The 15,764-nt window shown below is 31.3% G+C and overlaps 4 protein-coding genes across 4 annotated transcripts; 1 reads left to right on the forward strand and 3 right to left on the reverse strand.

The window, feature by feature from the left end:
- Nucleotides 1-2,003: 2,003 nt before the first annotated feature.
- On the reverse strand, nucleotides 2,004-3,260 carry LOC134834602 (kelch repeat and BTB domain-containing protein 8-like). Its single transcript, XM_063849333.1, has 2 exons — nucleotides 2,939-3,260; nucleotides 2,004-2,883 (listed from the first exon to the last, which is right to left on the reverse strand). Exons 1-2 carry the CDS (start codon nucleotides 3,211-3,213, stop codon nucleotides 2,181-2,183), a joined length of 978 nt encoding a protein of 325 aa, XP_063705403.1. The 5' UTR covers nucleotides 3,214-3,260; the 3' UTR covers nucleotides 2,004-2,180.
- A 976-nt stretch (nucleotides 3,261-4,236) lies between these two features.
- On the forward strand, nucleotides 4,237-5,965 carry LOC134834391 (lysM and putative peptidoglycan-binding domain-containing protein 2). Its single transcript, XM_063849038.1, has 3 exons — nucleotides 4,237-4,486; nucleotides 4,568-4,612; nucleotides 4,676-5,965. Exons 1-3 carry the CDS (start codon nucleotides 4,355-4,357, stop codon nucleotides 5,291-5,293), a joined length of 795 nt encoding a protein of 264 aa, XP_063705108.1. The 5' UTR covers nucleotides 4,237-4,354; the 3' UTR covers nucleotides 5,294-5,965.
- Nucleotides 5,966-7,831: 1,866 nt separating this feature from the next.
- Nucleotides 7,832-12,352, reverse strand: LOC134834217 (unc-112-related protein-like). Its single transcript, XM_063848803.1, has 2 exons — nucleotides 11,251-12,352; nucleotides 7,832-9,922 (listed from the first exon to the last, which is right to left on the reverse strand). Exons 1-2 carry the CDS (start codon nucleotides 12,250-12,252, stop codon nucleotides 8,849-8,851), a joined length of 2,076 nt encoding a protein of 691 aa, XP_063704873.1. The 5' UTR covers nucleotides 12,253-12,352; the 3' UTR covers nucleotides 7,832-8,848.
- A 1,853-nt stretch (nucleotides 12,353-14,205) lies between these two features.
- On the reverse strand, nucleotides 14,206-15,744 carry LOC134834160 (zinc finger protein 311-like). Its single transcript, XM_063848728.1, has one exon. The coding sequence runs from the start codon at nucleotides 15,588-15,590 to the stop codon at nucleotides 14,313-14,315; it is 1,278 nt and encodes a 425-aa protein (XP_063704798.1). The 5' UTR covers nucleotides 15,591-15,744; the 3' UTR covers nucleotides 14,206-14,312.
- Between the last annotated feature and the right edge of the window lie 20 nt (nucleotides 15,745-15,764).

Raw genomic sequence — 15,764 nt, forward strand, 5'->3', positions numbered from 1 at the left:
GCTCATGTACCCATTTTTGAAAATTGAGTTAGATCACCGTTCTCCGTCTCAAATTGAAGGTTTTGTCTTTAGAAACAACTTTTGTTTTGGACTTTTTCTAAATTTTGCGTTTCCGATGTACAGGAGCTTTTTAAAGATGTTAGCAAAAAAAATTTCAGCCAAAATCCTCTTATTATGAGGGCTCATGTACCCATTTTTGAAAATTGAGTTAGATCACGGTTCTCCGTCTCAAATTGAAGGTTTTGTCTTTAGAAACAACTTTTGTTTTGGACTTTTTCTAAATTTTGCGTTTCCGATGTACAGGAGCTTTTTAAAGATGTTAGCAAAAAAAATTTCAGCCAAAATCCTCTTATTATGAGGGCTCATGTACCCATTTTTGAAAATTGAGTTAGATCACGGTTCTCCAGCTCAAATTGAAGGTTTTGTCTTTAGAAACAACTTTTGTTTTGGACTTTTTCTAAATTTTGCGTTTCCGATGTACAGGAGCTTTTTAAAGATGTTAGCAAAAAAAATTTCAGCCAAAATCCTCTTATTATGAGGGCTCATGTACCCATTTTTGAAAATTGAGTTAGATCACCGTTCTCCGTCTCAAATTGAAGGTTTTGTCATTAGAAACAACTTTTGTTTTGGACTTTTTCTAAATTTTGCGTTTCCGATGTACAGGAGCTTTTTAAAGATGTTAGCAAAAAAAATTGATCAAAAAAAATTTCAGCCAAAATCCTCTTATTATGAGGGCTCATGTACCCATTTTTGAAAATTGAGTTAGATCACCGTTCTCCGTCTCAAATTGAAGGTTTTGGCATTAGAAACAACTTTTGTTTTGGACTTTTTCTAAATTTTGCGTTTCCGATGTACAGGAGCTTTTTAAAGATGTTAGCAAAAAAAATTTCAGCCAAAATCCTCTTATTATGAGGGCTCATGTACCCATTTTTGAAAATTGAGTTAGATCACGGTTCTCCAGCTCAAATTGAAGGTTTTGTCTTTAGAAACAACTTTTGTTTTGGACTTTTTCTAAATTTTGCGTTTCCGATGTACAGGAGCTTTTTAAAGATGTTAGCAAAAAAAATTTCAGCCAAAATCCTCTTATTATGAGGGCTCATGTCATAGATACGGTTCTCCCTCAGGTTTTGTCTTTAGAAACAACTTTTGTTTTGGACTTTTTCTAAATTTTGCGTTTCCGATGTACAGGAGCTTTTTAAAGATGTTAGCAAAAAAAATTTCAGCCAAAATCCTCTTATTATGAGGGCTCATGTACCCATTTTTGAAAATTCAGTTAGATCACGGTTCTCCGTCTCAAATTGAAGGTTTTGTCTTTAGAAACAACTTTTGTTTTGGACTTTTTCTAAATTTTGCGTTTCCGATGTACAGGAGCTTTTTAAAGATGTTAGCAAAAAAAATTGATGAAAAAAAATTTCAGCCAAAATCCTCTTATTATGAGGGCTCATGTACCCATTTTTGAAAATTGAGTTAGATCACGGTTCTCCAGCTCAAATTGAAGGTTTTGTCTTTAGAAACAACTTTTGTTTTGGACTTTTTCTAAATTTTGCGTTTCCGATGTACAGGAGCTTTTTAAAGATGTTAGCAAAAAAAATTTCAGCCAAAATCCTCTTATTATGAGGGCTCATGTACCCATTTTTGAAAATTGAGTTAGATCACGGTTCTCCAGCTCAAATTGAAGGTTTTGTCTTTAGAAACAACTTTTGTTTTGGACTTTTTCTAAATTTTGCGTTTCCGATGTACAGGAGCTTTTTAAAGATGTTAGCAAAAAAAAATTTAAGTCAAAATCCTCTTATTATGAGGGCTCATGTACCCATTTTTGAAAATGTTAGATCAGTTCTTGAAAGGGTTTTGTTTTCTCAAATTGAAGTTTTTGAAAGCTTAACTTACTTTAGAAACAACTAAAAATTTTGCGTTTCCGTAAATAAAAATTCTTGAAATTCGAAAATATTTAAATTTTATTTTTAAATTTCTTGAAAAAATATGAAAAAGACCAAAAAATGGTATATTTTGATGAAATTTTTAACTTTTTTTTTTATTTTGCTCCATTAGATTTTTAGCTTTTGAACTGGAAGTTCAAAAAAAAAATTGGAGCGGCCTTACTATTTTTTTTATATTTTTTAAATTAAGTGAAGTATATGAACAAAGTTATTTTACAAAATTTGATGACATGACGGTGATTCTTAAATTTGATTTCTTTCCCCAAAATCTTTGCTAATAAGATCAAAGATAATCTCCGATTCAGAGTCTGTATCCATCTCAGAACTTTCGTCATTCTCGCTGGAATCCTTATAATTCAACGACCATCTGGTAGGGGCATGAGTTGATTCCCTAGATACAATACATTTTGAAAACCCCTCCGGCATCGGAAAGCTGTCCTGTTTTGATTCCTTTTTGGCCAAAATTTCAGCTTTTTCTGTGTCAGTCAAAAGTGTCGTGGCCCGAATAACGTCTGGCGTCAACGTTAAAAAGGAAATACTTTGAATGGCTGGACGAATTTTGGCAGCAATATCCGGATCTAATGCTTTATTGTGTGCAATGTAGTGTTCTAGGGCGACAACAAACTCCTTGTCCGACCCGACATTCAACGATTCCTGCTTTTGAAATAAGTCAACAACAATTTCCGGCGATGCTTCTAAGAATTTTTGACGTTCCAGAATTTTTTCATCGAAACGAATAAGCTTCCATGCGGCATCTTTTAAGCGTTCATTGTTGTAAATGTGACCAATTTCGTAACAAGTAATCAAATTCTTTGGTTTGAGCATCTTGAAGAATTGTCGCTTGCCATACTCAATTGCATCTTTGCACATGTAAAAATCAGCAGCTTCGTAAAAATCACGAGCGATTTCAATGGTATCGAATTTGACTTTTCTGCCGTAGATGAAGCTGCAACAAAAATTGTTTGAACAGAAAATGGCGAAAAAAAGTTTTATTTTCTTACCTGAGCAACAATTTGAAAGGTAAATATACGGTGGAAATTTCGATTGGGTTCTCAGGGTTTTTGGTAGCCATTGTTCCGTAGAACATTGCATTGAAATACTCACTGGCCATGGCGAGAATGTTTGTGTGGGCTCCAATTTGTAGCTTTTTTTCCGGGTTTTCAGAGTCTGGACACAAAAAAAATACGTTACAATCCTTTTGGGTATCAAACCACTCGAGGAGAGCATTCAAAAAGTGTTTGTGGTCCATTTTTATATTTAATTTTCCTTTAAACATGCTTGAAAAAATGAACGAAAAACAACTCCTTATGTTTTGATTTTCTTAAGGCGCCATCCATTTACGGCGTCGGATAAAAAATGACATTTTGTCAGTTTGAGCAATATCGCCATATTGAAAAGAAGTAAAACAATTTTTGTGTGAAGACAAATTTACTGAAAAACACGTAAATTTAAACATGATTTTTTGCAAAAAGTTAATAAATTTGTGCAACAACAACTATTTTTTATGAATCTCATGGAATTCAGTTCAATTATGTGTCAAAATTTGGAATATTTAATTAAAAATATGACACCGATCTAGATAGATCTAGAAGATGAGTGATCTAGATACTTTAAAACATGTTTTTCATGTTCTTTTTCGTGTATTTAGGAAGAAAAATTGGAAAAAGGCCAAAGTCAGGTCTTAAATTACCGAAGAAGATAACAAAAAATTATGATGAAGATGAAAATTTGTCAAATTTTGAAATGAAAATCATCGTTTGTGGTAACAGCACTTTGAATTCAGGTAAAAAAAAATATGTTTTGTCTTAAATAAGGCGTCATCCATTAAAAGCGTCGAAAAAATAGGGCATTTTTTGACCCCCACCCCCCCTATAATCGTCGAAATTTAACAACCCCCTTAATTTCCGACGTGTTTTTTAACATGATCCCCCCCTCACTGAAAAGGAAATTTTTAGTACCAGTTCAAATTTCAATGAAAGCTCGTGAAAAATTAAAAAAAAAACTGAAATTAATGAAAACTTGAAAAAAAAGATTAAAAAGTCTGAAATACTCTCGGTAATACTTCAAAAATTATTTTAAATAATTCAAAACGAAAAATTTTTAAATCGTGAATATGGCATATTTTTACGACGCCGTACTACAGAAGTTTACCCCCCTCCCCCCCCCTCGTCGGAATCCGTCGTAAATTTGATAAAATTCATATGTGCGATTTATCCCATTGCCCCTTCCTTCACCTGTCAAAAATTGCCCACGTTGCCACACAAAACCCGTCCTTGCCATTTGACAGAACGAAAAATGAAGAAAAAGTAAACATTACTTTCATTGAACGGACAAGAGAAAAAGCTTCAACGTAATTGCTGCTCTTGTGAATACCTTTAAAGTGTGAATTAACTGCAAATTGGCGTCACGTGACATTCATGGAAGAAACTGGTTTTAGCGAGACGAAGCTCTTGATGAAGGAAAATGTACGGAAATATGGCAGCATATCGTCAGCCAGTGGGAGAAATAACAAAAATTCGAATATTTCTTACGTGCGGCACGAAATCCAGGTAAAGTGGCGACTTTTCTTATCTTATCTCTCTTGAGGTGAAGAGAGTTTTAACGATTATCTTCTTCTTCTTCTTCTTCAGCAAAACGATACTCTTCAGGGAATTGCTCTCAAGTACGGAGTTAGTGTAAGTGTTTTTTTTTTTGATGATTTTTTAATTATTTGCCCTAATTATATTTTTTTTTCTCAGATGGAACAAATAAAACGAACGAATCGTCTCCTAACGACAGACACAATTTTCCTAAGGCAGTACTTAATGATCCCCGTGCCTCTTGATAGTCCCGTGAACAGTTCCGATGCGCGTCGTTCGCAGTCGCTAGATGTCTCGTATTACGATCCGCCCTCACTTTTGCCCTCTAATGACGTCAGTACGGGCAGCACGAGCACAATAACCGCCAGCAGCAGTATGACGAGTTGCAGCGGGGGCATTTTGGATCCAGATCCCGACGAGGATATCGAAAATTTCCTCAGTAAAGTCGATTCGGCGATAGCTGTTACCAAAAAGAGTGTCGAGCAAACACGCAAACAGAGTGATATCTTGGCGAAAATCCACGAACATGAATATCCGGAGCACCCGGATGAGTACACGACGTCCTTTTCGAACCCGAGCTACGACGGGAATTGCAATACAAATGGCACCACGTCGAGCGGAGGGGGTACAACGTACGCTGGAACACGTCGAAAAATCTCTTATGAGGGTGCTTACCAAAGTCTCGATGGCGAAACGCGACGCAGCAATAGCCGACGACATATCAAAAGTTCGATGCATCGACTGGAGAAGCAACAAGACGACTTGTTTGAGTTGTAGCATACAGCTACGTCGTACGTTCTCGCTGTGTTAGCCCGACTTGGCAGGGGATATCGTCGATTAAAGTGATTTGAATTGTATTTCCGTCTCATCCCTTTTTTTCGTTTTTCGTAGGTAGGAATTTGAAGTTGAAGATTGGCTTTTAATGACCTAGTCTGACGGGGGCGATTCATGAAAATTTTTGTCATAAATCGCCCGCGACGACCAAATATGACAATTGCCTCAAACATTGAAACGTAGGTAGTTCTTATGACGATAATGATGACAGCAAGCAGTATAAATATAGATTATAAGTGCAACAACAAACAAATCCGTACTTTTTTCCGTTGGTGCAAGAACAAATTTTATTTATTTATTCAAGGCAATCCTCCTTATCAATTGGAAAAAAAAGAATGAAGAGTTAAGTACATATTGATTGAATCAAATTCAAAGAAGGAATTATTTATTGGCAGCGAACGCGACACTCAACCTAAATATTGTAAGTGAAAAAAAAATTAATATTTATTGATAGTTATTTCATGTTAAAGAGATTTTAATTTTCGTGTTTCTTCGATAAAAATCGATAAAATTAACACACACAAAAAAAAATATTTGACTCACATTTACTCACAGAGTTAATACAAAAAAACACACACACACGAACAATAAATAATTGATAATTAAATAATAATAATAATTATGTAAGGCGCAAGGAGTTGAATAAACTCTTAAAAAATAAAAAAAAAAAATGAAAAGAATAACAAAAGATGATCTATATATATAAATAAAAAAATAATCTTAATTATTAAATTAATTATACAGTAAAAGAAAGCAAAAAAAATATATTGTGAATTAAATGTAAATCATATGAAAATGTTTCGTGTTTCATGTTACACGCTTTTTAGGCGATATTACGTATGTATTAAGAGTTGCCTTATAAGGATAAGTTGATCATTGCTGCATATACTGAAGGTATAGTATAGCTCATAGTACTTGCAAAAGGTAAATGCATTTTTTTTTTATTAAAAATCAATTTTTATAGTTTCAAAAGATTTTTTATAGAGGTGACCATGAGCTAAGAAACAATTGGTATAAAAGTCGAAGATGCAATTTGAAGCCCAGTAATAATCTAGATTCAACAGATGGTCTGCTGTCGAGAATATTGACGAGTTTTAACGATACAAATTTGACGAAATTTTGACAATCGATAATATTTACTAAGCTGAAGATCAAATGATTACTTATTCAAAGCAGCAACGAGTTTAGCCCATATCGCCATTTGTTGGTTTGAATTAAAAGTAAAAATAGGTGCAAACCGCTTGAAATGAGTCGCTCACCCGCAAAATCTGATCTGATATGAAGACCGAGATGAAGGCGAAAAAAACATAGCAGTGTCTCATACAAATGTACAAATTTTAGAAATGATCCTAAAAGAAAACACAGGAATATTAAGCAATAGAAGAGAAGAAAGCCAACACAAACTATCTAAAAATGGTTTAAAAAAGATCTTTAGACAATTATAAATTTGTAACAAAAATATGAAATATGAAGAGCCTGATTGCTAAAAAGAGCCATATTACTAAAGGATTGAAATTTAATTTTAAAATTAATGCTGAATAAAAACATTGTTATGTTTTGCCCAGAAAGATATTTTGAAGGGAGTTATGAAGAATTGCACAATTTGTCAAATCGAGCAAGGCAATACTTCAATCAACTTGACATCAAACTTTGAGAAATTTTAATTTAAAAAAAAAAATAAAATACTTCACATGAAATCTACTTGACGTGAAGCTAACCGACATAAATTATCTACTTCCTGATTTTCCATTATTTTCATTTTCATCATCTAGGATTCAAAGAACAAAGACTTATTTGGACAAAGGATTCTTATAGGATATTTGTTGTGAAAATGCGAAAAATAATGAGACTATTTGTAGTTGCGGAGAAGATCTTCAAACTATTAGAAACATAACAAAATACACAATCGTTGCCAAATCATGCCTCTATTGGCCAGTATCCTTGATAGTTGAAATCTTAATGGAAATAAGAAAAAAATGCCCTTCAACTTCGTATAATGGACCATAATATGCTATTCAAAAGACAAATATTCAAGCAATAGATTGGATTATCAATTATCAAATTGTTCTACAGTTTCAAAAAAAAATTTTTGTTAATGGGTTCATTCTAGAATGCTCATCGCTTCCATCATGATTTTTCTCTGTAACATTTTTTCCATCATAAATGTGTTTTTATGCATATTTTAGAGTTTTATGATATTTTTCGAAGTATCATATAATTCATTAAGTTTTAACTTCAACGTATTCAATGGAAAGAATTACAGGAAAAAAATCATGATGAGCGATGAGCCCAATATCTTTCCATTTTTATTCCCAAAAAAATCCTTTTTTTAAATAATATTTTTTTTTAACTTTAAAAACCCATTAAAACTCAACGGCTTCAAAATTTAAATTTAAAAAAAACTTCAAATAAGTTTTAAACATTTTTTTTTATTAAATTAATAATAATAATTAATTAATTTTTATTAGTACTAAATAATTTTTTGTTTCTTTTTTTATTTTATTTATTTTTTTTGTGTATTTCGTTAATAAATGTTTAATAAAATATTAATCTGTTCGTTCCTCGCAAGGTAGAGTTAAACAACGACATCATTAATAATAATTTTTTTAAATGTTTAACTAACAACGTTTAGCCAAAAGGCAACTCCTCTACAGTTACAGTTACATTTTATTATTATTTATTACAATTAACAACTTTCCAGAAGAACAAAAAAAAATACAAAAATTAAACAGAGGTCAGGGAAAAATTAATTCTTTTCTACGGTTAATATCTTGTTGTACTATGAATGAAATACTTTTGTTGCGTTTCTGGTGTGAATCTGAAAAATGTGCTGACCTCTTAGTTTTTTAATATTAATTTTTTTAAGTAGTGTAAATATTTTTTTATTATTATTTATTAGATAGACATTTAATGGTTATTTTTTTTTAGTTAAGGATTTTTTTTCATTTAAAAATGTAAAATTATCGAAAAATTGTAAGTAACTTTTTAACAATAATATGGCGATTTTTCGTTAGTTATTAAGGCCCAGAGTTCATATGAACTCCCCTGATTAATTGTTAATTTTTTTTTTAAATTAAGGCATATTCCTGATTTTTTTTTTAATATTAACTATTAAACATAAGACAAAAAAAATAAAACTTTACACTTAAAATTGTTCGTTTTTCGTTTTAGATTTTTTTTTACACATAAAAATAGTTATAAATTTTTTTCTTTCGAGAAAAAATGCAAAAATAAAATTTTTTGTTAATATGATTAATTTTTTTGGGAAGTATATAGATGTAATTTGGCGCTCGTGTGCGTTATTTCATTAAAAAAGTGTTTTTCGAAAAATTTTCAATATATAAGGCAGCTTTGTTTAATTCAATTTGGCGCGCATTGTCCTGTGTTAGTTTTTTTTAGCACCATTGGAGGACTTTTATGTCCTAGTTAAGTAATTTTTTTAGTAATAAGGCGTATTTTAAGGACGCTTAGATTGCTTTACGTTCAAAAAAGGTGAATTTAACACCATCCACTCGTCAATTTGTGGAAAAGTTCTTCGTTCAAGTTCTGATTGTTGTCTTTGGAGCGCATCGACATGAAAATGTATCCGCCAATGAACTCGTGAATGATCTTACAATCGGCTGACAAGCAGGAAAAGACGATACTTTCCTCCTGGAATTGCACCATCATCGCCTTAATCTCCCAATTGACGTTCCATGCCTTCATGTTGCTGTAGCGCCACGTCTTGAGATGATCTCCCGAGTTCAAATCGATTCGCATGATGCGATTATTGGCAATTCCGAGCAATTCTTCCTTCTTGCTGCCATTCATCTTGATCAAAAAGAGCGAAACGCCGTATTCCGGTAGACTTTGCCATGCCTTGATGTAGTTGAGTTTCGCATCGAGCGTTGTCAAGTGTTTGACGTTGCCATGTGCTTCGAGCATGCGATAAACCGCCTTCGAACGGAGTTTCTTGATGAGACGTTTGGAGAAATATTCACTCGGTTCGATATTGCTTTCGTCAACGGGAACATTTGCCGGCTCCACGGGTTTTTGTAGCAACAGGAATTGCTTGATGTTGTTGATTTCCGTTTGGTAAGCACTATCGGCGAGAGAGCGACCCTTGCTGGCGAGACGACATGCCGCCATCCACTTGACATATTGATCTTCGTGATCGCAGCGGATCCAGATTTCTTGATTTGTGCCGTTTGGCGTGTCAGCGGGCACTTCCAACTTGATGGCGTACTTTTGATGCATCAAATTGACTTCCGGGGTGACTTCGCATCCGCGCAAATTGACATCCGAGACAGGAGGTAAGTTGGCGTCTTGATCTCCCTTGATTTTGTACAGGAAAAGACGCAAATCCTTGTAGACGACCCAATAACGTTTGTATTGCTTCAACGTAAATTTCTTGGGTTTTAACAGTTTTAGGTAATCCTTCAGCTCGGGGATGTACGTAATGTTCGATTCGTGCTCCGAGGACTGACCTTTGAGACTGATCTCGAGTTCGCTCAAGGCGGCATCGATGTCGTCGGCTTCGTCGAATTGGTTCGAAGTGTTCATGCCGTTGCCGAAGCTGTTTTGTAAGTTGACCTAAAAATAAATTTGAAAAAAAATTAGTTCAATACTATTTTTTGCCATATATGGTCATAAAATAATTAATCGAAAAAAATATGAAAAAATTTTTGTGTAGCAAATATGCTAATTTGAATGAACTTTCAAACATTTTTACATAAAATTTCTTAAAGATTTTAAAAAATGTTTGAAATTATCAATTTTTCCGAAAATATAAGTTAAAAAAATTAGTAAAAAAAAAATATTTTTTTTCATTATGCAAAAAATTCAAAAATATTAAATAAAAAAAAATAATTAATTAAATTAATTATTTATATCAATTTAAAAAAAATAAAATATTAAATTATTGCATAAATGGATATAAATAATTTTTTTTGTTAATATTTTAAAATAATTTAATATTTTTAAAAAATAATAAGTACAGTAAAAAATTAATTACTCATCAAAATATTTAATATTTATTTAGTAATTTATTTAATTAGGTAATTTAGATTTTTTTTTTAAATTTTAATAATTTTTTTTTATATATTGAATTTTTCTTCAAAAATTACAAAAAAAAATTAAAATAATTAAACAATCATTTTTAAATTTTAGCTCGTTATACTAATTTATCTAAATATTTATTATTATTTTTTTTATTATTTCTTGATTTTAAATGAAGAAAAATTCTGAATATTTTAAATTACAATTTATTAATTTTTAATTTATAATTAAAAATAGTCAAGTAAAAAATTTTAAAAAATGAATCTTTAATTAAAAATAATTGAAAAACTAAAATTTCAAATTTTATAAAATATTATTTTATTTTATAAATTAAACTTTTGAAAATAAAAAAAAAATAAATAATTTTTTAAATTTAATTGAAAAAAAAATTATAAAAATAATTAAATGATATTCAGAAATAATTTAATATTTTTTTTTTCATGTAAAAATTCTAATTTTTAAATTTATATTTAAAAAAAATAATAATTTATTTTATTAGGTAATTCAGATTTTTTAAAATTAATTTTTTAATTTTTAAAAATAAAAAAAAATATTTTTCATTTTTACATATGAATTTTTTTTTTCAAAAATTACAAAAAAAAAATTTAAAAAATAAAAAATTGGTTTTTAAATTTTAGTTCGTTATATTAATTTACTTAAATATTTTTTAGTTTTAAAATAAAATAGAAAAAAAATTAAATAAAATTTTAAGTTAGATAAATTTGTTTGAAAAATAATTTAATTTATTTTTAATAAATTTTTGAAAATGAAAAAAAAATTAATTAAATTTTAAATATTTAAAAAAAATATTTAAATGATAAATACATTTTTTTTTCATGTAAAAATTCAAGAAAATTCCTTACCTGGAAGTGCAAGGCAGCAAACATCAAGGACTCTTCCTCGGTGCAATCGATCTCCTCGTTCAAGATGGTCCATTTGGCCTGTTCGTACAACTGATTGATACGCGTGGCATCTGTCTTTGGGTTCAAATCAAAGAAGCAATAGTACTTGAAGCGCAACAAAAGATTGTCAAACTCGCGAACGCCCTGTTCCATCAACGACAACGACGAATCGAGCCATCCAACGTTAAGTCGTGCCCGTTCGAGCAACGATTTCGGTTGAAGTAATCGCGATTTCGCTTCCGGCGTGGGGAAACGCGGACTATTCGTCAAATCCTCGAACGTGTCGTTCATGTGATGATGATGATTTTTGCCGTTGCTGAACGATGAGTCATGCTGACTGCCGGGCGTGGTGTTCAGTTGCGCAGTTGGCATCGTAATTTCGTGTCCGGGCTCGTTGTAACGCGTAATCTCGAGACTTCCGTTGCTGCCGCCGAAGGATTTCGAGTAGAAATTCGTGGGAGTGCGATTGCGTTCGACTTCGGCATTCGTGTGGTTGTCATTGTTGTAGATGAGTTTTTTCTTCTGCAAATCGACGTAATTGGCTTTGAGATGGGCATGTTCGAGCGGGCGTGAAAACGAAAGTTCCTCCGGGTGCGAAATGCCCAAACTCTTGCAAAGTTGCACGACAGAGCTGAAAGTCGTGATGCTGAAATCGACACTGGCGTCAATGTAACGCAAATCGGGCATCTGAACGCGCAACATTTTGTGCATCGGAGTAAAGTGCAAGTAGGCATCCGCATTGACGCCAACCTGATCGAGCGTGGATTTTGTGCGCGTTAGCCACATATTGCGGGCGGGCCACCACAAGGCATGATCCGACCAGTCCTTCGGGCTGTCGTAATCAGCTAATTTTAACATCACTCCACCCACATGAATTTCCCCTTTGACCCTAATGTTTTTTTCAATCTGCAAATCTGTGATGTACACTCGCAGATTCCACGAATTTTCACCGACATGGATCATGGTCGACTATGAAAAATACTTTGCGCACCGTTTTCCCAAATTTTTTCTCCAATTATGGATGTAAAATTGCGTTTTTCGAAATATTTTTATTATTATTTTTTCGTGGGGCAGAAGAACACTACAGACTCGCGAATATCTCTCGCTGCACCAGCATGCAAAACAAAATTTCTGCCCATGGGCACTGGGGCGGGCAGGAATTTTTTTTGCATGCTGGTGCAGATCAGATGTTCATCAATTTCATTCGTCTCACCTAACCTAAGTTTTTTCTACTATTGCCTCAGAGATGGCGCTGATCATACAAGGGCGGATCCAGAGGGCTTTCAGCGGACCACGAAGGGGGTGCAAATCTATTAAAAATCACCTTTTTTGTTAAATTTTGTGTCCTTTTTGTGATTTTTGAGCTTCAAAGGGGGGTGTAATTTTTAAAATAATATTCAAGTTTAATAAATTAACCTATTATTTTTTATTTTTTAACAGATTTTTTTTTTAATAATTCTTCTTGAATTTAATTTACTTTTAATAATAATTTTTAAAATAATATTCAAGTTTAATAAATTAAAAAAAAATAAATAAAAAAAGCTTAAAAAATCTAAATTATTTTTTAAAAATTTTTTTCACTGATTTGACTTTAATTATAAATTATTTTTATTTAAATAAATAATTAAAAATTTAATATTTTATAATTAATTAATAATACCTAAATTTAATTCAAGAAAATTTAATTTAAAAAACCTATTTAAAAAAATAATAAAATCTTCATTAGAATTAAATAATAAAATTTAAAGAAAATATTAATTAGATTTAAATAATTATTTTTATCAAAAAAAAAAAAAAAATAAATAAAATAAAAATTTAATTAAAAAAATTAATAAATTAAAATTTAATTTAATTTTTATTTTTTTAATTTAATTTAAAATTTTAAAAGAAAAAATTAATATAAAGAAAGAAAAATTTTTTAAATTATTTTTTTACTTAGTTCAATGTTTAATTTAAAAAAAATGTGATTTGAATGATCTGATTAAAATTAACTAAAAAAAAAAACAAAAAAAAAATTATTTAAGTTCAAGAAAATTTATTTTTTTTTATTGATATAAGAATTTTAAAGTATAAATAACAAAAAATTGTAAATATTAAATTTGAAGTTTTTTTTTTTCATCTAAATTTAAAAAAAATTATTAAAAATAAAAAGGAAAAAATATTCATTTTTTAAGAAAAAAAAATTCGAGTCGGATTTAAATTATTTTTTTAAAAATTAAATGAAAAATACATATTTAATATTTTGTAAAAAATTAAAAAAATGTTTGAAAAGTCATTTTTTTTTCAAAAAATAAAAAAAAATAAATATTTTTTAAATTATTATAATTTTATTATTATTATTATTATAAATTATTATTTATTTTTATAATAAATAATATTTATTTTTAAATTATTTTATTTTTAATTAAAATATTTATTTAATAAATATTTATTTAATATAATTTTTATTTAAAAAAATCTATAAAAAAATAATAAATCAATAAGATTTAAGAAAATTGATTTTATAAAATTTTTTAATTATTAAAATTAATAATTTTCAGAATTCGAAAAAAAAATATTTATTTTTTTAATTGCTGAAATGTTGAAAATTTAAAAAAAAATCCAAAAAAATAAAAATTTTTACTAAGAAATAATTTTTATTTTTTATTTTTTTTTATGAAATAAAACATCATCTTTAGAAATTTATAAAAACTACAAAAAATAAAAAAAAAATAATATTTCTAAATAAAAGTTTATTTCTATTTTTTTTTGTTCAAAAAATCATTTTTAACCTAAATTTTAAATTTATTTACAAAATAATAAGAATAAATGTCAAAAAATTTAACAAATCAAAAAAAAAAAGAAAATTTAAATCAAATTAAAATTTTCACAAAAAATATTATTTTTAAGAGATAAAAAAAAAATTTACAATAGGTATTTATATTTTTATTCACATTTCTAAGTCGAAAAGATAATTTTATTCTAATATTTTTCCAAAACTTAAAATTTTTAAACTATTTTTTTTTCATAATTTTCTCCCCATGTCACGTCGCTTGAATCTCAACCAAACTCGTCATTTTTGTATTTTCTTTGTTCTTTTGCGTCTCTGGTCTCACATAGGATGACGTCTCCCATGGCACATCGTGATACTTCAACATGTGTTTCTTCATCGAAACCTTGTACGTGAACGTCAACGAGCAATGCGGGCATTTATAGGGTCTCTCCTTCGTATGACTCCGCATATGAACTTGCAATCCGCTGCATTTCGTAAAGGCCTTATTACATCCCGGAATCTCGCATTTGTACCTTCTTTCGCCCGTGTGTGTCATCAAATGCGTTCTAAGAGTTTTCCGGTTCGTCAACAACTTCCCACAAACCTCACAGGGGATCGTGGGCTTGTCATGTCCCAAAATATGCAAATCGTGACTGGCTTTGGTGCGAAATCCTTTGCCACAAATGGCGCAGTGACACCGAATTACCTGCAAATGGAACTCTTGTTTGTGATTTCGGAGTCGCGTGGGGTTCCGGAAGGCTCGGGTGCATCCCTCAAAGTCACAAAGGAACGGCGAGATGTTCAGATGGCAGTTCATGTGATACTGCAAGCGACATTTCGATGGGTAAACTTGTCCACAGACGTCACAACAAAAAGCTTTCTTCACGACGACGTTGTGCGCCGCCTGCAAATGACGATTTAGCTTCAACTGAGACGCCGCTTTGAAGTTACAATCGCTCTCCGTGCATTCCAGCTCCTTCTTTGGCTTCTGAAAACCATGTTCGGCGCCCTCATGTTTCTCCATTTCCCTCTTGGTGCCGAATTTCTCCTCGCAAAAGTCACAATCGAACGTTTTTCGCTTCTCGACTTTGATTTCGGCGGGAGATTCGACCAAAATTTCCTCATTTACTGCCTCTTCGTACTCCTCAGACTCCTCCGCGAGATATTCCTCGACCAAAACTTCCGTTTTCATGGGTTCCAGTTCGTAAACGCGCTCATTTTCCTCCAACAGACCCCTTGCCCAGTCGCATAACGCCTCAAGAGCTCGTTCAACTTTCGGATCTTCCGAATAAAAGTCCGTTTGAATCTCGATGGCGTCATATTTCTCCACTGTTTGACGCGAAAACTCGCATAAACGCTCGAATTTGGCGACAAAATCGAGAGCCAACTTGCACAAATGACACACATGAAAGGCTTTTTCGTGCACTTTCAGCAGAAAATTCGACTCCAGTGGCTTCAACTCGTAAAATTCGTGGGATTTTCGCAGGCAAGTCGAACACAAGTTTGAAATTTCCTCGGTTTCGGCTTCCAAAATCTCGGTTTCAGCCATTTTTCGGGGTTTTGGGGCTTTTTTGGCGACAGCTTTGAACAAAAACAAGCTTGGGCTCTGTCTTAAACGCTAAATTTCAATATTTGAGCGTATTTTCCGGACTAAAACTCACAAAAATGCTCAAAAAACGACTTTTGTGTGAGAATGCGACACAAAAACGTAAACAAATCGCTT

Source organism: Culicoides brevitarsis, chromosome 3, assembly GCF_036172545.1.
Source record: "Culicoides brevitarsis isolate CSIRO-B50_1 chromosome 3, AGI_CSIRO_Cbre_v1, whole genome shotgun sequence".
In the NCBI taxonomy this organism is placed as follows: Eukaryota; Metazoa; Arthropoda; class Insecta; order Diptera; family Ceratopogonidae; genus Culicoides; species Culicoides brevitarsis.

Bases quoted from the DNA above. Each gene is read 5' to 3' on its own strand.
- LOC134834160 (XM_063848728.1), bottom strand. From the start codon at position 15,590: ATGGCTGAAACCGAGATTTTGGAAGCCGAAACCGAGGAAATTTCAAAC.
- LOC134834217 (XM_063848803.1), bottom strand. From the start codon at position 12,252: ATGATCCATGTCGGTGAAAATTCGTGGAATCTGCGAGTGTACATCACA. The intron at 9,923-11,250 runs GTAAGGAATTTT...ATTTATTTTTAG, and splicing joins TTGCTGCCTTGCACTTCCAG to GTCAACTTACAAAACAGCTT.
- LOC134834391 (XM_063849038.1), top strand. From the start codon at position 4,355: ATGGAAGAAACTGGTTTTAGCGAGACGAAGCTCTTGATGAAGGAAAAT. The intron at 4,487-4,567 runs GTAAAGTGGCGA...CTTCTTCTTCAG, and splicing joins ACGTGCGGCACGAAATCCAG to CAAAACGATACTCTTCAGGG. The intron at 4,613-4,675 runs GTAAGTGTTTTT...TTTTTTTCTCAG, and splicing joins CTCTCAAGTACGGAGTTAGT to ATGGAACAAATAAAACGAAC.
- LOC134834602 (XM_063849333.1), bottom strand. From the start codon at position 3,213: ATGTTTAAAGGAAAATTAAATATAAAAATGGACCACAAACACTTTTTG. The intron at 2,884-2,938 runs GTAAGAAAATAA...TTTTTGTTGCAG, and splicing joins CCTTTCAAATTGTTGCTCAG to CTTCATCTACGGCAGAAAAG.